This window comes from Phodopus roborovskii, unplaced genomic scaffold, assembly GCF_943737965.1.
Source record: "Phodopus roborovskii unplaced genomic scaffold, PHOROB, whole genome shotgun sequence".
NCBI lineage: Eukaryota > Metazoa > Chordata > Mammalia > Rodentia > Cricetidae > Phodopus > Phodopus roborovskii.
Window position 1 is genome coordinate 15,591,447 of NW_026126460.1, and position 27,653 is coordinate 15,619,099.

The 27,653-nt window shown below is 38.9% G+C and overlaps 2 protein-coding genes across 2 annotated transcripts in view; one reads left to right on the plus strand and one right to left on the minus strand.

Moving 5' to 3' along the window:
• The window catches only part of Erbb4 (erb-b2 receptor tyrosine kinase 4), a 1,004,487-nt gene extending 1,001,414 nt beyond the window's left edge, over nt 1–3,073 (minus strand). The window contains exon 1 of the mRNA XM_051190418.1: nt 2,632–3,073. Within this exon, the coding sequence (XP_051046375.1) occupies nt 2,632–2,713 (82 nt within the window). The 5' untranslated portion in view covers nt 2,714–3,073. The remainder of the gene's footprint in view (nt 1–2,631) is intronic.
• Nucleotides 3,074–9,975: 6,902 nt separating this feature from the next.
• Nucleotides 9,976–11,167, plus strand: LOC127226406 (serine/arginine-rich splicing factor 3). The gene has a single exon (XM_051190414.1). The coding sequence runs from the start codon at nt 10,088–10,090 to the stop codon at nt 10,580–10,582; it is 495 nt and encodes a 164-aa protein (XP_051046371.1). The 5' UTR covers nt 9,976–10,087; the 3' UTR covers nt 10,583–11,167.
• The last annotated feature ends 16,486 nt before the right edge of the window (nt 11,168–27,653 follow it).

The window sequence follows — 27,653 nt, forward strand, 5'->3', positions numbered from 1 at the left end:
TTAAGAAATTAGCATTTCAAAAATATGCCACTCTCCCCTGAACTCCAAGCGTGTCTAATAATGCGAAAAGCAGATTGTCTTCCCTCGTTTCCTTAATTTGTTTCATCTAAAAGCAATTCACTCAACATCTTGTCGCCCTCTGGCAGCTTAGTTTACTTATCCGCACTTAATTTCTCATTTGGACCAAAACAAACTCCTCCAAACTGCTACTGACTGCTAACCGCGAGAGAGGAGATGTGCAGTATGTATTTACTTGGATAGACAACCACACGCATGCACAGCCACAAACAAGAGCACTCTCACCAGACAGCTACTTGTTTTTGTAATAGCACTACTTTAAAACCAGCTGAACTTTCTGTACCAGGTGCGGTAGGGAGTCTGGAAAAAAAGTCCCTGGGGGCACTGACAGTTTCCAATAGATCACCAAAGTGAGCTTGTTGCAATTATACCAGGGATGCACCCGAGAGCTTTTCTTTGTGCGGCCCTTTCATCTAGATCACTTTGTGTTTTGAACAAGTGAGGCTCTCTTTTGTGCCCCCAGAATTTCAAGTACAGAGTCACACATGGAACAACAATGGAACGCTAATCCTCCTGTTTCTAAATGGTCTCACTTATGGGTATGACAATTCGTCCAGGGAAAAGAGCAGAGAGGAGCTAGGGCACAAGCTGGTGTCGTCTGAGACGTGGAAGGGGACAGCTGCAGAACTAATTTGGATTACATTCCTTGCCTAAATTTTGAAAAGAGGCTTTTCGGCATAGCCTTTCCGGGACCTGCACAGTTAGTACCAAACTGCTGCAGAACAGAAGCGGGGATCCCACAGCGGCCCAGGCCACGCTAGACAGCCCCCTGGTAGGGTGGCCTGATAGAAATTCCTCTCGACTAAGCCTGCGTGACAGTCGCAAATGTTTTGAATGGGTCAGTGTGCATAATCAAGCCATTGAGGGGAAAGGCGAAGGGCTCTGAGTGGGTAGCTAGAAAAGGATGTATCTAGGCGGCCGCCTGGAATCGCAAATCCTTGCTGCTATGATATGATTCCAGAGGTGGCTGGAGCACCTGATCTGGTATGCACGAAGAATTTCGGAGTCACTGGGAGTGTGCAAACGGCCAGCACAAATGGCGCACATGTGCCACTCGAAGGTCATTTTGAACAGCTCAGAGATTGTAACTTGTTATTTACTAGGCAAGAAGGGGGGGGGCGGAGCGGGAAAACTAGCAAGCTGCTGTTTTCTGGGTGAGGTCAGAAGGACACCCTCTGGGGACCCAAAGCTTTCCCTGTTATCACTCCTGAACGTTTTATCTCTTCAAGCTGACTCCCACGCTCCCGCCACCAGCCCCGGAAGGTTCCGGAAATCTCCCTGACTCTCCAAAAGCCCTCTTCTCACCCCTTTTGGCCGCATCAGACACACCGGTTCTCCTTGGTCCTTTCCTATCCCCCTCTTCTCATTCCCGGGAAACTACCAAGTGTCAAAAAAACTTTGAGCTCCACCACACTGCAGCTTGCAGTCACTGGTCCTGGTCTCCCCAGCATGCCAGTGACACTGCCCTGCCTCTCGGGGTCAATTAGTCCATTCTCTGTCCAAATACCTGGGGCTAGAGCGCCCAGGCAAACAGTGGCCGCGCTCGGGGCTTTCGCCTCGGGCTAAGTCAATGAGCGCCACCCGTGGGCTCAGCAGCCCCGCCGGGCAGTAAACAGAAGTTGGAGGGACTCAGGCCAAGCGCAAGTTGCACTACTGGAAGAACTCTTCCGGGAGCAAGACAGCACCGGGCGAGAAGGCCGGGTGCCGGGCTCAGTATACCCGGCTCTTTTTTTTTTTTTTTTTTTTTTTTTTAATTATTATTATTTTAAAGAGATCCTGCAGGCAGGAGAACAAACGCCCCCAAAGTCAACGGCAACACAGCTCCCGGAGGAGGCCCAGAGTCCCCAGCCCCTGGCCGAGGCGTACACCGGCTGACTCCGGCTGCCCTGGGCAAGGCTCAATGTCCCGGGTGACCCCGCTGGTACAGGAGAGTCGGGCTGGCGGCCACACGCAAGCACGCTCAGGTGCCAAGCCGGCTCCCGGCCCGCGCTCCACCCGCTGCAGCCCTGCACCCCAGGAAGGCCGGGCAGGCGCAGCTCAGGGACCGCCCTGCGGCCCGAAGAGGTGTAGTGATTCTGTCTGGGGTTGCTTTTGTTTGGGCTTTTTCTTGCTTCTTTTTCCTTTTTTTTTTTCCCCCACCCTGCCCAGTCGGAGTAGGAGGGAACCTGTACTGACCACCACATGTCTCCCACGCCCCGAACAACGGGCGCCACCAGAAGCGATCCCGCTTAGGCTCCCAGAAAACGCGCGAGAAAGAAAGAAGGGGGCTAAGGAGAGAAATGGGGGGGGGGTGCGGAAAAATAAGACCGGGGGAAGGCAGGGAAGCGGACTCGTTTGCAGCATCAGTAAAAACACACGCACGCACGCACACACAAAGGTAAGTTTGGGGTTGGAACGAGGGGCGACCCAAGCCAGAAGCCGGGTGCCGGGGGTCCCTCGAGCCTGGGAGCCAGTGGGTGACAGAAGGGCCGAGAAGGAGAAGGGAGCCACCCGAGGCAGTGGCGGGTTTAACAGCTGGAGCGCGAGAGGCAAAGGCGAGACCGCGCGACCCACCTGACTGAGAAGCGCCGGGCTGGACGGTCCCCGTTGCCACCAGAAGGCTCCCCCAGACCCACAGTCCCGTCGCCAGCTTCATTTTTGGCAAGTCTCAGATCCCGCGCTGACAGTTACATGTCCAAATGGCATAGCCCCTTGCGGGCACGCGGAGGAGATTTTCCCCCTCAGCCGGGAGCGCGTGGGGGGCGCGAGGGGGGCGGGCGCGGCGCGCGCGGTGCACGGGCTCCCGGGGCTGGCGAGCGAGTCGGCGGGCGCCGGTGGCTTCCAGGGCCCGGGGACCCGGGGACCCGGCCGGACCGCGGGAGAGTGCGCGCGGGTGGGAGTGTGCGCGACTGTGCGGCTGCTGCTCCAGGCAGGACTGTACAGCTATTTCCCCGAGTAATCCTCCGCTCGCTCGCTCGCTCCCTCCTCACTTTCTCGCTTGCTCGCTCCCCCCCCCTCTCTCTCACTGGTTGGTCAACAATAAAAAGAAAGAGAGAGAGAGAGAGAAAAAAAAGGCTTCCAAAAAAAGTTGATTGCAAAGAGGCGGCAGGGTTCCGGCCTCTCCCCCAAAGCCGGGCTATGTTGAGCTGTCTCTTCAGTCTCCTTGCCTTGCACCTCCTGTCCAAATCTGGAGGGAAAGCGGGGGAGTTGGAGGGGGGGTGCTTCTTTGCTTCTCCTGGATCCTGTCCCCCCTTTTTTTTCCCCTGTCAGCTTTCCTCACACTTGTCCAGCCATTGCGGTAATTAAAGCTCCGAGCGTCATTTCCAGCGCTCCACGGTCTCCAGCCGCAGCCCCACAGAGAAATTAATAAGACTCGGGGAGAAAGAAAAAAAAAAAAAAAGAGGAAAAAAAAAGAGAGAGAGAGAAAGGAGGGGGTGGGAATCAAACAGCCCTCCACGCAACCAGCTGGGCTCTCCTCAGCTGCGCAAGCCCCGCCCCTGCTCTGACCCATGTTGCCACGCCCTTCCCCCCAAGGAGAAATCTTATTGGCTCAGACACTCCCCAAAATCCTGAGCCTCACGAGTTGGGAAAACACCTGTCAGGCAGAGCCGAGCTGCCAGGTGGTAGGGGCTTGAGGAAGAGGGACCTGCAGGTCCAGTGGCCTCCATGATTCCCATGTAGCTGCCCTGGCACAGGCCTGGGAAAGCTGGCCCGTAGTATAGTCAGTCTCCGGGAGGGAAAGCTGGCTGAATGAATTTTTTTGACACAAGGAAAACACTTTTTTTTTTTTTTTATTGCATCTAGGTGTCAGTCCACACACAGGACTTTTCTGAAAATGCAAAGTCAACGTTGCTTTGGGCAAAGTATCCCCATCACGTTCCAAGCTTAGGATTTTAAAATGGGTTTTGTAGGTAACCGGTAGCCTGACAGGTAAGATGAAGCCTACCAATATTTTTATCTCCAAATACGCCATCTCTCACACCTTCCCAAGATGAGAATGAGCCAAACTAAAAACCCATTATTTGTAAAACCATGTCCTTTGATTCTAAAATTATGTAAACCATCTCAAGCCTGCACTGCTCAGTGTGAGGGGATTTAGGTGGTCAGGTCACAGCTATAGGACACAAGCCCTTAGGATCAGTCCACAGCAGAGCCAGTCTGAGGCCTTGTTCTTGCTCTCACTTTGCAGGGTATGTGATTTGTGGGTCATCGATGGCCGAAAATGCCCTGGAAAGGGATACTGTGATCTTCAGGACCACAGTTTAAAAACTACTCTGACCCTGGGCCAGAGCCCTCAGAGAGCCACGGTACTCCTTTGATATGTTTAAGGTTATTTTATGTAGGCATTTTCTTTGCCTTCTCCAGGAGCAGTGAATAAATAAATACAAAATATCAAACGTGCTTTAAAACCAAACCACCCTGCTTCCTGTAGCTCTACTGGTCTCCCACATCTTCTGTCTGTGAACCCATCCCTTAAGAATTTCCAGGCAGCTGCAAACAACAACAGCAGAAGCCCGAAGCTTGAAAGGGTTCCTTGGACCCATGGCATGTAACAGGCCCACTGCAGGTCAAAACAAGCTGAGCGTGCCTTTTACCCAGATGCTGTTTAGGGAAGGGAAAAATAAAGCCCAGAGCAAGTGATGGGGACTTGACTAGAATGGCACTGATTACAGAGGTACACACACAGGGCTCAGGAGTTACTGCTATTACCATCTTTATTACCTTTACACTCAGATTTCTTTTCTTTCCTTCAATGTATTCTCAACCCAGCTTACTTGTCTTCATCAGCTCATGATTACCTTCAGATAACTCTTCTCTATAAAGGCTGCTTGCTTGCTTTTACATCTGTGGCCACAATAGCAATTTAAGTGACAAAAAAAAAAAAAAAAAAAAAAAAAAAAAAACCAAGCTACTTCTAGGGGACTGGAGGGAGGTTAAGCTTATTTTGTATAAGTGAACAAATTATAATGACTATGTTGTAGCTCCAATTGTGAGAAAAAGATTAGATGTGTAAGTATTTCTAGTTGTTTTCTAGTTTTACACATTATGGTGATTACTCTCTCTACACCTATCTTCTTGGCATGTATGAAACCCTAAGTTCAGTTCTCAGTACTGGAAAATTAAAACTCCTCATACTGCTATTTCTGTCCAGCTATGACAGAATCTCCATCTATATCCTAACATCACCCATATTTTCTAGAATAATTCTTGTCCAAAGAAGCCTTTTTAGTTATAATTCATAGGTTTTACTATCTCCATAGAGGTCATACACTATTGCCATGAATTAATTTGGCTGTATACCCACAATTTGCATGTAAATCTCAGTTCAGTTTGTCTTGGCCCATTCTGAGTGAATGCAACACTAACCAACCTGGCCATTGGGGGTCATTTAAGCAACAGCTTTAAAACCTCCAAAATGGACATGGATGACTAGTCTACTTTTTCAAAGCCTACTTTAGATCACTGTGTTATTGAAAACAAAGATGTAGGGAGAACAGGCCATAAGAATGAGAAAATATAGCCAAGAATTATGGATTTACAAGCTGCTCTCATCTGCTTCCCAATGTCTGCTAAGTCAGCATAAGGAGGACCACTATCACAGAGAACATTTTCTACCTGGTTTGGCAAGGACATGCTATCTGAATTGCCAGAGGCAGAAATAGATCTCTGTGTTTCCTTACTTTCCAGTGTGACATTATAGTAAAATCTTATCAGTTGAATAAATGTGTTGCTGAGACTTCAAACCTGGCAGGGGTGGGGTACATTTAGTAACTTGTTATTTAGCAGACTACAAACAAGGAGCCAGAAAGATCTGCTCCTTTCCCTCAGTTCTTTGGCTCTGAATCTGGAAATCCACCTATATTAACACCACACTAGGGCTTCTAAGCTGGAGAAATTAAGCAAATAAAGTACACCCCAGTCACTAGTGTGGGTATTGGAGGTAGTCCTTCCCACCAAGTCTCTTTCCTAGGACTTTTGTTCCTGGGAAAGAAACAGTTCACATTCAGTCTGTCCTTGCAATGAGAAAGAACGAAACAGTCATTTGAAAGGAACAAAAGTCCAGATGGATGTGGAAAGTATTCAAGCTCTCAGTGTAGTGTCTTTTCATTAAGCTGGTTCAGGTTTCATTTTGTTATCTGAAACCAGAACTGTGTGGCATGAGGAAAGAACATTGCAACTTGAATGAGGCTGTGCGGGTCCTCATTCTCCTTCAACAGAATGTTCCCCATGGGCTATGCTTCGGTTTTTCTGGCCTATCTTCTCATCATGTCCCTTGATTGTAGCCATACTCCCAAGACAGATCTTTGTCTCCTGATACTTTCCCTTGTCCCTTACCCTTTCTTGAGTGACTTGGTGCTGCTGGTTGTAGAAGGATTTGCATGTGAAATTAAGGTCTCTTTATCTTTTGATTATGAAGAGTCTCTTCAAAGGGCTCAAACATTGTAGGCTTGTCTCCCGCCTCAAGTCCCTCAGCTGAGAGTCAACTAGATCATAAGGACAGGTACTTCATTAAATGAGAAATCCACTGATCAATTCATAGTGATTGACTTACCAGGAAGTGGGGCCTTGTTGAATGAAATATATCGCTGGGTCAATGAGGAAGATGGGTTATAGGCCTTTGAAGGCACATTGACTCCACAAGTGTTTTCTGCTTTCACTGTCTGGCAGATGTAGGTGAGCAACTTTGTTTTACCACGTGCTCCCGGCCTCAAAACCCATATTGTAAGAAAAACCATCTAAAACTTTAAGCCAACCTTTGTGCTTCCTTTTAATTCAATTTGCTGAGGAATTTTATCACAGCAATAAAAATTGCCTAATATAATCTCTGATGCTACTTGCACCCTCATCGTTCATTCCTATGCAGCTTGTTTACACAACCCACTTAAAGATCAGCTAAAATGTGCTGGTTTAAATATTTCCCCCCATTGGCTGTAAATACAAATTGGAGTCAACTAAGAAAGTGAGAATACAGTATAAATGAACTGTCTTCTCCTGAATATGTAAACACAGATTTAAGATTTTAATTGTACCTCTTGTCCATCATCATCTTTCTAAGTTATTTTGTGATCTCAAGTAATTCCTTTCACTAACTTGTTTCCATTGCCTTATCTTTAAATAAATGGTTAGTGATATCCCAAAACCTAAGATATTTCCATGATTTATCATCCATTTACTGAGAACAAGTTAAAATATCCATATGCCCAAAATCTTTCTGGCATTTCTACATCATTTCCCTCACTCAATGTTTGCAAGCCTCTCCATCTAGGCCACTAGCACAGATACATCTTCCTTTGTTATGTTATTTTTAATCTTGTCCAATGCCATGGACTAGGTGGTCTTGCTAACATTTATTTCTCAGTTATGAAACCCTTAGAGTCCTAGATCAATTTACCGACTTGGTCCTGATGAGATCTGGCACGCAGATAGTGTTCCTTTATGGCTCCTTTCATGGGAGAGAGAAGGTAATCATCTCTCTCTTTCAAATAAAATGATCTGATTCTTGGGTAGTCTTCCCTGATGACCTCATTATCTCTTACAGTTTTCATCTCATTGAGTAATGGTATCAACACTTCTCTATGTGAATTTGGGTGAACAAATATGAAGCTTCTGGAAATACATTAAATAGGAGTATAGCCATTTGGGATCTTATTGTTCCTATGGAAAAGGAGAGATAGGGAAAAATACATTGTAATCAGTATGGCAACAATAAAACAGATTGGATGGTTTTATTTGCTGGGTTAACTTAGCATGTGAAATAACACCCTTACTGTTAAACAGGCGAGTTCACAGAATTCTAACACATATTCTGTTTCAATAACAAAATACAAACTAGTAAAATTCAAATGTATTTAAAATATATAAGCATATATGAACAAAAGAAATGTTTCTGCTAAATTTAAGTTAGTATCTAAAAAGATTGCCCCAGAAATATTTTTGCTTTGGGTTAGTATTACTTTCCTTCTATGTGAATCATTAATCCTCAATTTTTAAGCACTAGAGAGGAGTGACTGAACATAGATAAATCAAATCTCCATTGCTTTTATGTCTGTTCATCACTGTCCAAATTTTAAAAGACATTTATAGTTTGTATTAAATATTGCAAAGTAATTCCAGCAGTATAGACAAAACAGATTTTTTACAAAATATTAGGTTAAAAAATGAATTTCCTAGTAAAGTTTTTTGTGGGTCAGCTCTGAAATATTTTCTTAAGCTATGTTCTTATGTTCTGTATTAGCAAAAAAGACAAGGTCAACAGTCAATGGCAGTACTGATTGAAAGCACAAAGGGGAGGAATGATTTTCCCCTTTCTTATCTAAATGTTGAAAAGTAAGTTAACTGTTGTGGGTATTTACTGAGGATATTATTGTATTTCTGTATTTTTAACTCCATAAAGAATTTGATCATGTTACAGTAAATTCACACAGATTTATCAAAAGAAAAATAAGATCATATTTGTCATGTGCACAGTCACAGAGAACTCTTAGAATTTTTCCTGAACTCCTACTAAATAGGCAACTGAAGTAATCATTTCAGAACCACATTCTCTTCTCTTTTCTGTATGGATAGATAAACCTTCAAAGATTCAGCAAAAAAGTTCTAAAAGTTCAGAAAGACTGAAAAATTTCTGTCCTCTTCTTCCAATATTGCAAATCCTTCCTTTTCCTTGCCTGCTCAACTACCTACCAGGATAACCCTGATTCCTCTCCTGTACTGAAATCCTGCAAGCCTCTTTTTACCTACTCCTACTCAATCTTCCTTTCACCTGAAGCATCATGAGGCCCAAGATAATTGGAGCCTTTCCTTTGTCCTAGCCTCAAATGAGACACAATTTCCTACTTTCTTGGGTTTTGCATCTCAGACAACAGTCCTTTTCCAAGTGTTTAATACTCTATTTACCACTGGGATGGGCCCACACGAGGAGCCATAAGGACTATTGAGACTTACAAGGTAGTTTAACACAGGAAAGTAATATAGGTCAAAACCTAGGATGATCACATTTGGTGACATAGAAGAAAGCATCCAGAAAAGGATACATGGTGGTTTTTCTGTGTTTTCTTCAGAAGAAGGATATATAGGTATAGATGATATAGATATAGATATATAGATATAGATATAGATATAGATATGCTTTCACTGTTGAACTTTCTTAAAAGAGATAAGCACTAGTTAGGTTATCTTTAATATCTTAGACTATAGTTTAAAGTTAGAGCTATGAATATATTTTGATCTACATTTATCTTCAAGTACCAATACTGAAATACACATAAACAGAAAAACTGAAAACATACATTAGGAAAACCGTTTCTTTTCAATCCCTAGTTCTAGAAAACTGAATATACATATATAAAAACATGAAAGTTTACCTACAACAATCAACTCAAAATAAGTCAAAAGACATAAATGGAGACATGAAACCACTAGAAGAAAACATCTGGAAAGTAATTCAGGACATCAGTGTGGGCCACGGATAAAAAGAGAAGTGGATTTATATGAAAATAAAATGTTCTTGTGCAGCCAAATGCCATATGACAATGAATTAAGATACATAAACCACAAGGTAGTCAATTGTATATCCAATAATAATGTTAACAGTAGTAATGATAATAACCTGACTTAAATGTGGGTAGATGATCTTAATAAAGACTTTTCAAGAAAGTACAATGGCTGACTATGTGTGTAAAGATACTTAATAACACTAATCATGGCACAACTATGTATCAAAACCACAGTGAACAGTACCTTACCTCACTTTGATACCAGTTACACAAGGTATAATAGGGTTCTTTTAAAAAAAGTAAAGCAAAAAATAAAATAAAGGAAGCTCTATAAAATGAAGGGCAGGAATAAATGACAGCAAGGCTGTGGAGGAAGTCACAGCCTTATGTACCTCTGGTAAAAATGTAAATTAAGGCCATTTCGTGGACGCCAGGGAACGGAGAGCATCTGCTAAAGCAGATCCCGAAGTGCGCGGGTGGGCCTGACGGAGTGTTGGGGTTTGAACCTCGGTGTTTGAACCCAGGATCTCGAAATGCATCGTGATTCCTGTCCACTAGATTGTAAGGTGTATGTAGGTAATCTTGGAAACAATGGGAACAAGACTGAACTAGAGCGGGCTTTTGGCTATTATGGACCACTTCGAAGTGTGTGGGTTGCTCGGAACCCTCCTGGCTTTGCTTTTGTTGAATTTGAGGATCCCCGAGATGCAGCTGATGCTGTCCGAGAGCTGGATGGAAGAACACTATGTGGCTGTCGTGTGAGAGTGGAACTGTCGAATGGTGAAAAAAGAAGTCGCAATCGTGGCCCGCCACCCTCTTGGGGCCGTCGCCCTCGAGATGATTATCGAAGGAGGAGTCCTCCACCTCGGCGAAGATCTCCAAGAAGGAGAAGCTTCTCTCGAAGCCGGAGCAGGTCACTTTCTAGAGATAGGAGAAGAGAAAGGTCTCTGTCTCGGGAGAGAAACCACAAGCCATCTCGGTCTTTCTCTAGGTCTCGAAGCCGATCTAGGTCAAATGAAAGGAAATAGAAGACCAGCTTGCTAAAGAAGTGGTGTACAGGAAATAACTTCATTTGACAGGAGTATGTACAGGAAATTCAAGTTTTGTTTGAGACTTCATAATCTTGGTGCATTTTTAAGATGTTTTAGCTGTTCAAATTTGCTTTGAACTTTAGTTTTTCATAGACTGAAATAAACCTAGATCCTGCCCAGTTAAAGTGTGATGTGCTAATGATACAGAAACCACTGGTGGAAATGGAATAAAGCTCTAGTTTGTCTAGTAGCTGGGATATGGTGTGGAGCTGTGGGTAAAATGATAGGCAGTCTTTAAAAGCTGTTAGTGAACACTAGCTAACAGGTAAAGGATGGGAACTGCACCCTGAAGGCTTTCAGAGGTTCCTTACTGATTGCTATATATGGACGCATAGCTGCAACATTCTTTATTTGGAAATGGAAGACTTTAAGTTACCAGTGTCCTATCAGTGTAAGGGTACATTGTAGAGCTGAACCTTTGAGTTACTGTGCAAGATTTCTTTTTCATGCTGTCATTTGTAATATGTTTGTGAGAATCCTTGGGATTAAAGTTTTGGTTACAAATTGTTGTTTAACTTGAAAGCTTGTTTTTCCTTGCACACTCAAAATCTGTGAGCTTGGTATCAAGTCCAAGTATAACATTCCTATTGGAAGCCATACTTATATTTTCTTGTAAAGTGCTTTTGGATTAATAAAATACTAGCATAATTGTGTAGTAGTCAAAAAAAAAAAAAAAAAATGTAAATTAATTATGTTATTGTATAAAACAGTATCACAAATAAGTGATAGATGTTTGAGGTAGTAAATATGTTGGTATCATGATCTGATCATTATTCACTATTTATGTATATGAAAATATACATTACCCTTCAAACACATACAATCTATCATTTTTTATAATTATGGGCACAACAAACACTTTACCTACAGGTTAGTGTATCAGTAGAATATGTCATAATGGTGCAAAATATCCCAGTGTGTCATAATGCTAAACTCTGTGAAAAAAAAGTACCACATAAAATATGATTTCATTAAGAGAAACAAAGCTAAGTGGGCTGAGATTTTAAGTCTGATATGAAGACTCTACACTTGTAAAAAATAATCTTAAAGAAAATAAGAAAGTTACAATAAATAAGGGAAATATTTTTATTCTGCAAACTTATAATAGGACAAATTAGTTAAATAAATTTTAAGCCATTTTTTTTTTGGTTGACAGTCTACTTTAAAACAGTTTATCAGTTGTTTATGTTAATAACATGGTTACATTTAAATGTTTTTGCTCAATACTTGTTTAGTTAAATGTTTGTTGTATCTTTTTATAGTGTTTGATACCATTTAATATGCTGATCATTTCTTACCTTTCAGATCAACTTAACTTACACTGAAAATAAAACCAATTAGGTCTAGCGAAGAGGCTTAGTGTGTAACCCAAGGTTTAGATCTTCTATGCCAGTAAGTTCTGGGTGTGTGGGAAAGCCTGCCTAACTAGACTTGGCCAAAGGAAGATGGTCTGAGTTTAAGGGTCATCTCTTTGTATAAGGAGGGAAAGAAACAAGGAAGATTCCCATAGTCCACCCCTGACCTCTCCACACACATGTATACATACAGTGCACCCACATAGACATGTGCACCCACACATATCAGAACATGCATACATACATGCAGACATACCACACAAACATATACATGCAAAAAAAAACAAATGTACAAATGTTTGTTAGTGCTCTGTGTAATTTTTTGCATAAAGATTTCTTCCTTTGCATATCTCTTCATAATAGTTTTTTAAACCATATAAACCACCACTAAAAAGTGTGTGCTTTTTATCTATATTTTAAAGAACATTCCATTAACAGGTATAATCACAATATAAAGTACTAACATTTATTTTAGATAAGGCATGCTTGCTCCCTCCATGTGCTTTCTATGCAGTTATTTTGGCTAACAGTGATAGAGAAAGAAAAATGTTCTTTGTCTAATCAAATAGTGGAAGAAAATAAAACAATTGGGGTAATTTATTGTTGTCTATTCGAATGAGAAAGCACAAGAGGTTCGCTTCATCCAGCTTAATGTGACTTTGCTAAATGAATACTTTTAGACAAATGAAATGACCATGTGTCACTCTGCATTTCCTTATCAATCCATTCTGGGACCCTTGGCCACGCTGAAGCCCATACGATGCAATAGGCTGAGAATGATCACTCTACATGTTCTCAGTCTCTGCAGAATATCATTCTCAGTGATGTCAGCAGCTCTTCTGCAACACAAACCTCACAAATCATCCTTTAAAAGAGTATGAATCAGTGACCATATATTTAGATCCAAATGGCCATTCTAAATATACCTTAACATGATTACAGTGCAGTATAACTTCAGTTTGCTGTGAAAGGAATATATGTATATTACTAACCTATGAAAGCATATATGTATATACACATATAATTTCACCCAAATTTGCTATTAAGCATTTCTACTTTACCACCTAAAATGATTAATATACTGCTTTCTTCTCTTTTTCTTTTTCCAGTTTAGTAGGACATTTTTTTAAATTCTAATGCAAATATTACTTGGGGCATATAAACCTCCTATTTAATTTTCACACATTTCCCCTGACATGTTTATGTTATTGAGAGAAAATAATTAGGTCTTTTTATTTTAAAATAAAATAGAATGTAAATACCAATTTTGCTTAACATGAGTTCAGATTTAACATACTTAATATAGCATTTTATTATACTCTATGAGGCCAGCAAATCTCATTGTCAGAAAATGTTGATGACAAAGCTAGCACAAAGACAAACTATAAGGGCATTTTATTTTTAAACTATAAGAAAAAAAAAGGATGTTAAAGAAAGTGACCCCCTGACCCTACTTATGCAGATATGCAAACATATTGTACATTCACATTTATGATGTGAAAGGGGACATTCTGATAAAAAAAAATCTCATTTTCCAAATATGCTGGAGAGATGAACATTTGTAAATATTGTGAAATTGGCATTTTTGATTTTTAACCACTTAAAAAAATTAACTGGTAAGATAAATATAATAGTTTCAAATATTTAAACAGGGACCAAGGCTCTATCTGCCTCCCTGTTCACAATGACTAACTGTGCTAGCTAGCACACCTTCAAAATTGGAAGGCACACATCTACAATGACATTAAGATATGGAGGCAAGTTCCTACATCCATGGCCTTCACTGAGCATTAACCAGAAGTGTTTGCTATGTAAATCTTGTCCGACAAGGCAATTAGGGTTGATTTTTAAACTGCCACCATGGATATGTATTACTTTAGAGTTCTTCTCCCAAATCTTACCTGATCTTTTTTAAAGTACACAATTCTTGTTGCTTTTAAAAGGTATACAAGATGGTTGTTTTAAATGTGTCTGTGTGTAGGATGTGTAGAAAAGCTGCTTGAGGATCTCTGTCTGCAATGATGTCAATGTATCTGCATATATGAGCCTGAGACTCTTCATGCAAAGTATTTTCACCCCAGGGCCTTTGTTAAGATGAAGAGGCCCTTCTGATAGCCCAAGGCCATGACACCCTGTTTGGTCCTCTTCTGCAGCATTACCTGTTAACTAATGGAGGCTGTCGACTGCAGTATCCTAAGCAGCAGGGTGCTTTCAGACAGTGTATTTGAAAGTAAAGTATACAAAAATTATTTGCCAAGCATTCTTCTCTCAACTTTACCTGCTCTTAGCAATTGAATTGCGACTCCTGTAGTCAGATCATATTCATCGACAGAAATAGTTTGAAAGCGAAGGTTCACAGCCGATAATAACAGTGATGCTCTTTAGTTGGCCAATTTTGTATTGCCATAGGACTTCTTGGTTTTCTGGCTTCTGGTTGAGCAACAGTGGCATCCAGTGGCCAGATAATTGTTTCCAGGATAAAAGTGCCACCAGCACTTCTGAGGGCAAGTGTACATGCTGTGGTGTGTGCTACCTAAGCAAAGGAATGCATTTGGGAGAACAAATCTAATGTCTGTTTCCAAAGCAACCTTGAACCAAATCTGGGTCATGAAATTTGGCCCTGACAACTAATGAACACTGACAATCTCCCCAACATTTCTTAATGACTTCAGTTCAGGGCTTTTATGGGGTCTTTTGTGTATCTTTTTGTTGACCCCGCCACCTATAGCCTGTGATACTAGAAAATTTCCCTTTGGTGAAACAGACACCAATTCTGTGTTAAACATCTGGCAAAATAAAGAGCTTTAAAACAGCTACAGCTACATTACTTGTGTTTAGCACTCCCATTATATAAAAGTGCTCTGGCGGCCTATTGTACTAAGGGATTACATAGCTATATGTAATCCAGACAGGATACTTCTGGGACCAGATTGGTATTTGAGTGACATAGTAATGAATTCTGTTCATATTTTGCCTCAGTCTCTTACTTACTGGCAAGACCAATAAATCCTGTGAGCCAAGCCTGAGTATGTTCACAGCCCTATTGGAGGTTAACTTTTCACATCCAACACAGTTATTGGCCCAGAGTAAATGCCTAGTTATGAAGTGGTAGGAAATGCATGTCCTTCACCTATGATTTCTGGTCAGATACTAGCTTGGGTTTTCACAAGCTGGGTGACCTAAGTTAAGATTCTAGTTTTGTTTCTCTACATGTAAATGGAGGAGAGTAATAGCATCTGTTTTATAAGCTTGCACTAAATTTTAAGTGAAATAATCCACTGAAAAATATTTAAGTGCCAGGGATATAGAACGAACTCAATACATATTAATCTGTCTGTTCAATATTATACAGTGTAAATACAAAGGAGAATTTACTAATAGCAGCAATATAATTTTCCTTGTTTCTGACTATGATTTACTCTGAATTATTCCTTTTGCATCATGTAGATGGTTAAGGATATGGTTTTTCAAAAGGGGCATATCTTGATGAGAAATTTGAGCTGTGGGGATGGGACTTGAATAAATGAAAACAATAGCTTTTAAGCAGAAGCTTCTCAGGATGGGGGGAAGAGATGCAAAACAGCAATAGCATGTGTCTAAAGGTATAATATACATGGAACGGGGGCAGATTAATGTTGAAGCTTAAAGGCAATTAAATTGATACTTATTTCCTCAAATCCATGGCTCACTCAGCTGCGTTTTGTCCAGAATAGAATTGCATTGCAGCATTTGGAACTGACAGAAATTTAGTTTTGTGAAGTTTTATGGAAAATATGTAACATGATTGTTGTCACTCCTATTCCCTTACTACGTGTGACGCTACCCTTTCAAAGAGCAAATAACCCTATACATAGGATCTCCGCACCTAGATGTGCTGCAGACTTTATGGAGCTTTAGCTGTTTATCTCCTTATTGGTGAGGTGTTAGGTGACGTCTCCTATTCTTTTATTTTCTCTCTTCATTCTTCTTTTGCTTCTACCATCAGTTACAACTTAACTGTTGTGTTTCCCTCCATGAAAACTTCAGTGACGTGACATACAGATCAAAAAGTACTAACTTTGAGAATCATTATTAAAGTCTTCCTACAAGATGCTGGCTTGTCATATAGCCTTGATTCCAATCTGGGCAATTATTTTTCAATAAAAATGATTGATTACTTTTTTGGGGGGAAATCAAAAGTAGACAGTAAAATTTTGAAAACTTCTTAATAGGATGCATGCCTGGAGCTAATAAAAAGTGCTGACTGTGGAATGGTGGTGCCGAAAAACCATTCAGTTCTAACATAAGAAGTGACACAATGAATAATGACACAAAGACAGGTGTACATGGCATGGTGGCCAAATCTCAGAGTCCAAAGTGTTGAGCCATCTCCAGTGAGAGCCACTGGCATCATGAAATTTATCCCCAGAAACTGAAAGAATTAAAAAAAAATCTTTCAGTCATACATTTCAGAAACTAAGCAAGGAACTGGTCATGTTCAATAGGATATCTACTAAAAACAAATTGTTTTATTTAATAAATATAGACCAAGAAGGTTCCTCCCAGTAGAAGTAGGAAGCTCCTTTTCTTCTTAAACCAGGTCACTCTGTACTCATCCCTTGCTGGAAATTCCATTATGAAGACATTCATCTACTACTGTACAAACTTCCTGAAACATATGCATATTGTTTAAATGAAGTCACCATATAATGGGATAGAAAATAGCCCCAACTATAGATCATATGCTATAAAGATCCTAGTCTTTAAATCAGGATTCGGTTACATATTCTCAAGTCATTGTTCAAAAGAGTCCAAGAAACCACTCAAGCATTGCAGGCCATTGCTAATTCTATTGGTTCCCTTCCACAACTGATATTTAGACCCTTTGCTGAAGATAACACATATACATGCCATCAAATATGAGAAATGCAGCTGGTTCATAACTAGAGGCTTCTCTCCTACTGTCTAGCATTAGTAGTGATGGAAGATGCTATGCATGTACAGGAGAAAAGGAAGCATACATGTCTCACATACAGTTATGAACCCTGTGAACCACAACAGCAACCTGTCTGCAAGATAGACTACTGGTTCACGATTGGCACAAATGTTATAGGAGTAACCACGCACTTTTTTTTTTTTTTTTTACTAGAGTTAAGGCACACATCATGAGATGCAACCCACACATGACACTGTTAATAGGCCCCAGAAACTGAGACTAGCTAGGTCATGGGCTCTATAAGAAACTCTAATACATTATTCTTCTAAATGAACATAGCAATAAATGAGCCCTAATGACATATTGCTGTACTCATACATCAGGGCATTGTTTAACCCTTGTCAGTGAATCTTTTTTACATGAGCTATCAATCAACAGAGACCCATAACTACACACCATGTGGGGATTGAAAGATTTTGGAGCACTCAGCACTGAATGGGATGTCTTAATTATACTTCATGCCAACACCCAAGGATCTTTGAAGAAGAGGGGTTGGAGAGATTGTAAGAGCCAGAAGTGGTGGCCAACTCCAAGAAAACAATGTCTCCAAACACAATAAAGCAGATACACATATGAACTCACAAAAAAACCTGACGATACACACAAGACATATATAAGTTCAATACACACAAAACCTCAGTGTAGAGAAGGGGAATTAGCCCCACCTCTGCTGGTAGCTGTTGAGAGATGGAAAATAAGTTTTCTTCAATGGGCTTACACTAGGTTTATCAGTCACACTCCAGGGCAGGCTCCACCATCAGAAGCACCTGGCCAACACAAACAAGACTCCAAACTTCTGCTGTATTGTGTGTGTGCTCCTTTTTTTGTTTTGTTTTGATTTTTTGTTTTGTGTGGGTTCTTTCTTTTTTTTTAAGATAGCAAAATAACAAAAGTTTAGTGGGTAGGGAGGAGAGAAGGTCTGGGAGGAACTGGAAAAAGGGAAAGAATATCATCAAAATATACTATACAAAATATTTAAGAAATGAAACATTCCTTGTGTTACTCATTTCTGTATTCCTCGTGTTTTAAATAAGAACATCCTCAAGAGATTATAAAAAACAAAACCATCATTTCTTTTATAAACATTCCTTCACATTCTGTCCAATTCATCAGTAGGAGGAGTGACTGGTGACATTAAAAACTAAATGTGGATCCCCGAAAACAGGCTTTGGGGTCTGTGTGTAGAGGAGGATTAGGTATCTTTCCAAAAAAACACAATTTTCATATTCAAAACAAGGTTTATAATACTATGGAATTAAAATGTTAAACATGGTCAACATGCCTTTCATTAAAGAAAAAAAAAAGTCACGGCTTTTTGAAACAGAGTTTCTCTGTATAACAGCCCTGGCTGTCCTGGAACTCCCTCTGTAGACAAGGATGGTCTTGAACTCACAGATCCACTGCCCTCTGCCCCCTGAGTGCTGGGATTAAAAATGTGCATCACCACCACCGGTTCAATGCACTTTTCCTGAAGAAGAGACTCAGGGTTTCCTTACAACCTTTCATATGGCTCTTGAAGCACTGACTCAGTCCTGCTAATATCACTGTAGCACAGAGCCAACAAGTGTGATGATCAATCAAATGGTCCCTAGCTTCTTTGAGTTTGCAACTGAAGAAATCTGCTTGATTGCTCCACATAACTTATAGTGAAAAAAAGCCACCACATTTGTCTAAAATATGTGGCTGTACAGAACCCTCCAAACCTCTGCTATTTTATTTTTCACTTCAATCTCAGGTTTAATAAGAATTGTGATCTTGAGGCACAATGGGACAAAGAATTAAAAGCAGGAATTTTCTCCGTGGCTACTAAGTTTTTATAAATAAATAAATACTAGAAAGAAAATGTTGTTTGAATCATTTCGAATGGGATGTTGTTTCTGGGCCAGTCCTGTACAATGGAAGGCTGTTCTAGGCAACAAAGGAGTAAGTGATGGCTACAAACACAGGCACTCCCCTTGTAGTCTCTCTTGAAGGGAAAGTGGTTGTTATTAAGTATGCACTATGTTGAATCGGGCAATTCAAGTGGAGAGAGCTTTATGGTAAGGAAAAAAATTTCCTGACTATTTAGAAACAGAACATTTCTAAGTGTGTCTGGATAACAGGTTGTACATGGGTTGTCAGCTAGCTTTGGTCCAGTGACGCGAAAGTGATTCAGCATTCTTGGAAAACAAAGTGGAATGCAAAAACCCTCCATAAATATTTTCAAAACATGAGAAACATATTTGTTACACAGGAACAAAATCTGCCGTCATTTTGTGAAATTATAAGGAGAGAAAATAAAAGAGAGGAAGAGGCAGGAAAGGGAGGGGAAGAGAGCTATGCTTAAAATTCTGACTCTGGATGTGCTCTTCCAAATTGCACAGAAAGGCAAGGATGTGCAATTTGTTTCCCAGCCCTCTGGTTCCTAGAAAGGATCCACAATGGAAACAGTGTTGATATCAGATTTATTTTCAGGGTTGAAGAGATGATGTCAGAACAAAGGCAGAGGCACATGGAGCAACAAGTTAGTTGTGAATTCAGCTTGCCCTCAGAATGCCTATTGTTACTTTGTTTACAAAACAGTGGGTTCCTTATTTCAGAGGCAAGAGGGTATTTTGTATTTTGAGTATTTGTTGTGTAACTAGTGTAAAAAATATTTACAACACAGTCAGAGAATTTCCTTAGGTATGAACAAATTAATATTGAACAAGTGTAAAAATGTGAATATGTATAATATGCGTGAATAAAACAAGATTATTCTTCCACACCATTAGCCAAGACAAAGCTGATAAATAATGAGGAAGATGGGCCATCAAATTAAAATGGGTATCTTAAAAGGTTAGTGTGAAATCTGATATCCTTTGATGCTTTCTTTCTCTTTGTGGGGTTGCTTGTGTCAGCTAAGAGGGATGCTGACTTCCATGGCAATGCTGTGATGTTGATGCTGAGGAAGGGCATTCCATTCAAAACAATACGCACGAACCATAGGGGGGTCTCAGGATGAAGATTAATATCATGATGAAGCAAGAACTATTCCATGGATCAACTGCCCATTTCTAAATGTGTATTTCTCTATTAAACATTAGACAATATGTTGCTGTTTATGTGATTCATGGATGGCAGGCAAATACTGATATCAGATTACATGCTTACTTAATTTGGGATTAGAAACTTGAACTGGACACTTTTGGGTTACAGTCCCCTTTCAAAAATTTGTTAACAAAATATAATGTTAGTCAGAGATCACAGAGCAAGTAAGGGTTGACTGAATCCAAGTCTTCAGATAACAATACCAATGGTTTTCCTAGTATATCATACTGGCTATTCTCTTCTACATTTTAATTACATATATTGTTTATGTGCTGGCTAGTTTTATGTCAACTTCAGAAGATCTAGAATCATCTAAGAGGAGGAAGCCTAAGTTGAAAAAAAATGTGTTCATAAAATCCAGCTGTAGGCAAGCATGTGGAACATTTTGGTTTTTGTTAGTGATGATGTGGGAGAGAACAGGCCAGTGTAGATGGTTCCATCCTTGGATATATGGTCCTGGGTTCTATGAGAAACCAGGCTAAGTAAGCCAAGGGGAGCAAGTCAGTAAGCAGTATTGCCCTTCTTGGCCTCTGTATCAGCTCCTGTATCCAAGTTCCTATCCTAATTGAGTGCCTGTCCTGATTTCTTTTGATGAAGAACAGTGATGTGGAAGTGTAAGCCTTTCCTCCACAAGTTGCTTTGGTCATGGTCTTTGATCACAGTAATAATTACCTTAACTATAACAGTCCATCACAAACATTTCTATTCCTGAACCTCAGATTTCCCACACCATTTAACAAGCCAGAACAACTTCACTATTGTTTTGATAAAGAATCTAGACAAATTCTATGTAAAATCTCTGTGTGTAGACGCATGACACAATCCTCTACCAATAGGAGATTTCATTTGTATAGCTTCCTAAGCATGTTTGCTACGTAGTTATAGACAAACTGCTACTATAAGTGTAGCCTGGATAATTTCAACTTAATTAATCTATGCAGATAGAGAAACTGATCACAATATGATTGGGCTTAGTCTGTACACCAACCAGAATAAATTTGGCACTGTTTGTAGAACTTTTCCTTTTTTATTGTAAGTTTTACATGGACTTTTTTACTTTGTGCTGTGTGTTTTTTATGTATGCATGATGAGATCAGAGGTACCGGTGCCTGCTTTGTTCCATATCACTCTCCATGCTATTTGTTGAGATGGTTTTTATCACTTAATCTTGAACTTAATCTGGAATATTAAACTGTCCTTTAGGACACAATATAAGCTAACAACACAAGCAGAGCATTGTTTAATTATACACTTCTATGATTTCCAGTGGATGACTTGGACCAAAAAAAAAAAAAAAATGCCTGGATTGAGTGAACCAGCTGGATCACTCAATATGTAAGTTATGATTCTATCAAAGGCAAATTATTCGTAAGGTTTACATGAAATAATCACAACAAGCACCCATATATGTCTTTGTTTCTGTAAAGAATATATTTATTTATGTTCAGATGTTCAGACATCTACCTCATGCAAAGGACTGGCCCTATATGCAAAGACTGAAGAATTGTTTAAATAATTATATCTCCATATTAATGTAGAAGCAGAGGGGAAGAAGAAAAGTCATGGGTATTCCCTCTTTGGATATCAACTCTACCAAGATAGTTACTTTTAGAACATATAAATATGTTCATTGCTTGATTTCTTGGTTGGCGACATAGTAAACTAAATTCATAATGTTGGCAAAATTTCCGTATATAAACAGCTTAAGACTGAAACAACTTTGCATAAATGAACATTTAATGTAACAGCTCCTCTCAGTTGCCTATCTGAAAGGGAAACAGCCATATGAAGTGTCTTGTGGTTCCAGGTGTTGCTGTCATACTAAATAGTAGCAGCAGATGTAGCCAATGGCCATTTTGGCTCTTAAAAGCTAGTGTATAATGAGTCTGGAGAGGTAGAGAACAGAGGAAGTTTGCACACTCAGCAAGCACATACAAAGAAAACAGGTGCCTGACCTTAAGCTTTATACAATGATGTGAATCATAAACTCTGCCTTGATTTTGCCTATTTCACAATTACAAGTTGTCTTAAAATGCCCAACAGGGGCAATGTCTTTGAAGTTTCTAAAAAAAAAAAAAAAAAAAAAAAAAACAATCAATTCTGTGAAAAATCTTAATTCAAAATGTTGAAACATTTTCAGTGATCTTTTAAGTTTGTCTACTTTATTTTACAAATAAAATATGTTTATTATCATTTACAGCTGCAAGATCTTTAATTCATTACCAGGGAGAGATTTTTGTCCTATCTGCAGTTAGACTGGGCTGGACAAATTCTCCCTTATTCCACTAAAAGTGATCTTCTCAAATGTCTGCTCAAGGCTACCACAATCTACAGCAAACTATCTCAAATCAAGCATCTAACAAATCAACCAGCCAGCCAGCCAGTACATTAAATCCCACCCCCCTCCAAAATAAAGCTTTTCTGATTAAGGATGAGGTCAGCTTTAGTCTATGCGTTTAAACATAAATAATTGAAGGTAATTTGATGGTATGTCAATTTAGCCAAGCCACATCAGTAGGTCCCTCCCTGGGGCCTTTAATTTCCAGAGATGATATTCTTTTTAAAAATTCATTTTATTTAAAATTACATGTATATGTATTTGTCACTGTATGGGTCTTTTCATGTGGGCACAAGAGGCCAGAAGTGCCAGATACCCCTGGATGTGCAGTTACAAGTGGTTATAAGATGACTAGTATGGGTGCTGGAAACTACACTAGAGTCCTGCAAGAGCAGTATGCATGTTCTTCACTTATTAGTGATCTTTCTAGCTCTCTAGTCACATTTTCTTTTCTACTGGATTTTACAGTATCAGAAACAGGTTGCTTCCATTGACCCTACCTCAATCCAGTCATAGAAATTTTGGTTACCCCATAATAATTGTGCCACTATTGCACAACTAGGCAATTCATAGAGTTTACAGCTCAGCCATAAAAACATATTGATACTAGGCCTCCAAGACTTGGGACACATTGCAGAAAGGAGGTATAAAGGATGTAAGATCTGGAAGATAAAATGGACTACAAAATGTTATTCCTGAGCATAATATAAACATTCCAACTCAATGCAGTTGCACACAACAGGCCTATTAACAGTCAAACATGCTTTAGAAAGGAACTCAAACACTTTCTTCCATCTGATAGATGCTAGGAAGTGCTAAATATCTTTCAACACTTCTATAAACATCAGTGAGACCTTAAGACTTCAAGGTAAAATTTCAAACTCATAGTCAGACAGATGTTCATGTTATGTTTACTGAGTTTCAGAACGAAAAAAAAACACATAAATAGTGGAAAGAGTGTGGGTTCATAGGAGTGGAACAAAGGCAAGAAAATATATGTGCAAGAATAAAAAGAACACATTGTATACATACATGAAAATGACAATTAATGAATTTACTGATTTTTTTACATGTTCTAATACATGCTACAAATATCACTAAGCCAACATATCAACCAAGCCAATTCCTTGTTCCCCAAAAGAAAAACTAAAATACTATCTCTAATGAGCATAATAAACAATAAAATGATCCCCCTAAGACTAAAAGTAAGTCAAGAGGTGAGAATAACAAACACATTAAAAATCTATTATACATTAAATTTACCCTGATTTCCTATTAACTATCAGGTAAGATATTCTAGATTTTCATAATATTTGATTTATTATTTATCACCTTCAGTCACCAGAAATCTTTAAAATACCATGCATAATATATATATATATATATATATATATATATATATATCACAGGCAGGCCCAGAATGAGTACATTAACTTACTTACTTACTTAACTTACTTAACTTAACTGGAATATAAAAAAAAGCAATATGAAACATAACACTCGTAAAGAAAAACATGATAAATATTTACACTACCTACTACAATGTTTCCCAAAGTTACTGTCAATAAATGTCTGGAGTATTCACTAAAAAGAAGATAGCATTAACAGGGACCTTTTGCATTTCCTATTGAGCTACACTCATATAAAAATGCTGGGAGTTCTCATCCCAAACAATTATACAGAATAATTCAAATAGCCAACAAATCTGTGACTCAAAGCAACACAAATGCTCACTACTCTTAGTAAATAATGTATTATATATTCATAGTTACCTTCACTGAAACATGGAAAAACATAATTTATTTTCAATCTGTAGCCCATTTCAAAAATACATACAACACTAAATATGTGTACACTTCATACAAGTTCAACATTTGCTGGGAGCCTGTACTGACTGGTTCTGCTTAAAATGGGGATATTTCTCTTAAAACCCCTGGGAATGACCTTGAGATATTACCAATTTTTCAGGAAAAAAAAAAAAAAAACAAGATGTGTTTTTAAAAATCAACAATAGTTGTTTTTTTTTTTTTTTTTTTTTTTTGCTAATCATCAACCTATTGCATTTCATTCCTTTGCTCCCCTTTTCTTGCTTCTTTGATTAAAACACTTACCCATACCATTGTACAGCCAAATACTTAAACACTGCTATACCCCTATGGTATATTTTATGGTATATTTTAAAAGAGTATAAAGGAATGCTAATAGAGCCACCAACGGCAGCAACGGCACACTGGTCATTTTCTTTTTCTTTGAAACCATTACCCTGAATATGATTCCTCCATAATTCTGATCGTTTGAGAAGTGGGGACGGTGGCATATCAAGGAGAAATTAAATTTCATCAGTTTTGCTTTCACACAAACACTGTAAAAGTGACAGGTTGGTGCATGGTAGCTGACAGTTCCCATTAACTAGAAGCTAACATGGCAGAGTCAGTCCAAACACTGAGTCAAGGCCTCTGGCTACAGGAAGGTCCCCTTCATACTAAGATTCTCACACATCCCACGGGGGGGGGGGGCTTATAAATAGTTTTCACTAGTTTCTCTTCAAAGCTATACAATGAATGTTTACACATTGGAACCCTTTTCTGTCTCAGAATCTATTTTTTTTTTTTTTTTCAGGGAAACAGCTCCAGGGAAATATTTGTTTGATCTGAACTGGTAACTTAAGCCAGCCTGTTTGTGATCCTCAGTAAAACAAGAAAAGATAGGCATGCAGCACGGTTTAAGTGCAGTTATTGAATCACTAGCAACACAGTGGCTTTTATAAATAGGATATTTCCTCATCATTTTATAGCATATTTTGTATTGAATTTGTTGTTAAAAACAAGCAAGTAGCAGGAAAAATAGCTCAGATATAGAAAAACAGCATCTTGGGAAATGTGTTTGGCTCAAGGAGTATTGTAAATGGAAATTGTATTTTAGAAGTATTTGAGAAATGGATATTTTTTAAATGCCTAAAATACTGCAAGTGCTGAAATATTGACATGCTTAGTAAGGTTACTTAAGAAAGATAAGGGTCATAAGGAAAAAGAAAAGATAGCTCTTAACCTCATGGAAATCAATACTTACACACAAGACAAGTTAGCTATTTAAAGTCTCCAAAGATAATCATTAGATAGTTACAATGAGGGTAAATAAAGTTAAGAACCAAATTTTAATCACCAAGTTTTGGCATAGAAAACCCCAAGAAGGAAACAGTGTAAGGCAGAGATTATACAGAACATTAATTCTGTGGAGGTAGAATGAGATTGAGTTTTATGTGAAGATGATCTCCAGGTGGAGTACTAGGAATCAGAAATCAATCCCAGTGTATTCAAGACCCAGCCCAGGAACCATTTCTATCGGAATCTGCCTTAGTCTCCTCTATTGGTTTGTCTTATTAAGTAGCTTAAGGTAAGTCCATGGTTGACTACTCCAGTGTGTACTCGATAAGCATTCCAATAGTCTCCCTTGAGTTAAACAATGAAGAAATGATGCAAAAATAAGAGCCTACAGTCCAACATTCAAGGTGGGGTCAGAGTTAAAAGCCCATCAAATTTACTCTGAGCTTGCTAAGTATCAGAAAGTTTCAAGATGTCTTCTCAACGTCACCACACATAAAGAAGATAGAAGAGTTCACAACTATAAGCTGACTTGGGGGTGCACTGTGAAATGGGAGTTCACAACTATAAGCTGGATTGGATGTGCACTGTGAAATGTGAGTTCGTGACTATAATTTCATATGGTGGCACACTGTGAAAAGGGCTTGATATGATGTGAAACCTCAGCCTTCCCTTTTAGAGAATTATACTTAAACAAAAATTCCGTAGCAGTTTCTTGTCAACCCCATGAAATACAAAGTGAATTACAATCTGTATGTCAAGTTAAGTGTACTTGTTAGGTGAAGACAAATTATGTTTAATTTGTTATAAACAGTACCATCGTGTTTTTAAATATACTATTTATTTATGACGATAAAAGTAATTCCAAAAGCTATGAAAACCTTACAGGTTTAAAAAAAATGAGCTATAGCTTGATATCCTTGGTGGCTTAAATATTACTACAACAATCTTTATGCTACCATCTCTATCTTTTTAAACAACTTCACAAGAATTATTTTAAAAGCATTTTAATATAAAACAGTATGGAAAATAAATGCTGTTTGTATACTATAGTCTAGTAAGTTGCTCCAAATGCCATTGTAGTATTATTATTAAAGATAGTATGTGGAAAGAACACTCTCCATTCTCAATAATTAAAAGCATGGTTTTTTTTTTTGTTTGCAAAATAAAATAGGAAAATAATATAACACACAAGTATAATATGCTCCTTTAAGTCAAGAGATAGATTTGGGAGGCCTACCTGTCTTCTCTCTTCTCATTATGTGCATTTTATGGATGCTATTGTACTTTTGTGCTTTTAATAACAGCAAAATGAAACATTAATTTTGTGGCACAGAAGGACTGCTGTCACTATTTGTAAAACATGTTAAGTTTCAAGGCTGATTCTCTTCCTATTTCATCCATGACATTAAATGCGTCAATTAGTATTCTGCTACACAGAAAGCATTATAGTCAACACTGAGCTTATTAATGGTCAGCTTGTATTTTTAAAGCGTATTTGTACGAGTCAGGCATGGTCCATTTTAATGAGGAATCCATCAAAATCACAAATCTGGTTTCGTGCTTTCCTACCAAGAATGAAAACACAACCTAGCCAACTCATTTGCATTGTAATCTAATTTGAAATTACTTATCAGTGCAATAACATATTCAATAGAGCTTTTGTCTTATTGATGAAAAGGGAATCCACTTGGTGAGGGAGTACATAACATTTTTTAATTAAATTTGTGTTATTATTGTCCTTACACTCAAAGGGCCAGGTGATGGCAATGTTCCATGGAAAATAATATTGCTATAAAAACAGCAATAGCCATGGAAATTTAATAACACTGCTTTGAGACATGTTGACACAATAATAAATATGTAATCATTACTTAGGTACTTCGCAAAAAAAGTAATCAATAAGAATATTTATAAAAATAAAATTTATTGGTATAGAAATCAGGGATACAGAGATGGGATAAATACATTTAATTCATATAACATTGCTAAGGGGACAGTTTTACATATAGACAAGACAGATAATAAGGTTTCCTATTATATGTTCATAAGTCAGATTATTGGGCAGCTAGTTCGAGTAATGCTTTTTGAATAGTACGAGGATGAGAAGAGATTCTGGGCAGAAAGGAGTGCCATTATGGAATTATGTATATATGTCATAAAACAGAGA

Excerpts from the sequence above, each read along its gene's own strand:
- LOC127226406 (XM_051190414.1), top strand. The coding sequence starts at position 10,088 with ATGCATCGTGATTCCTGTCCACTAGATTGTAAGGTGTATGTAGGTAAT.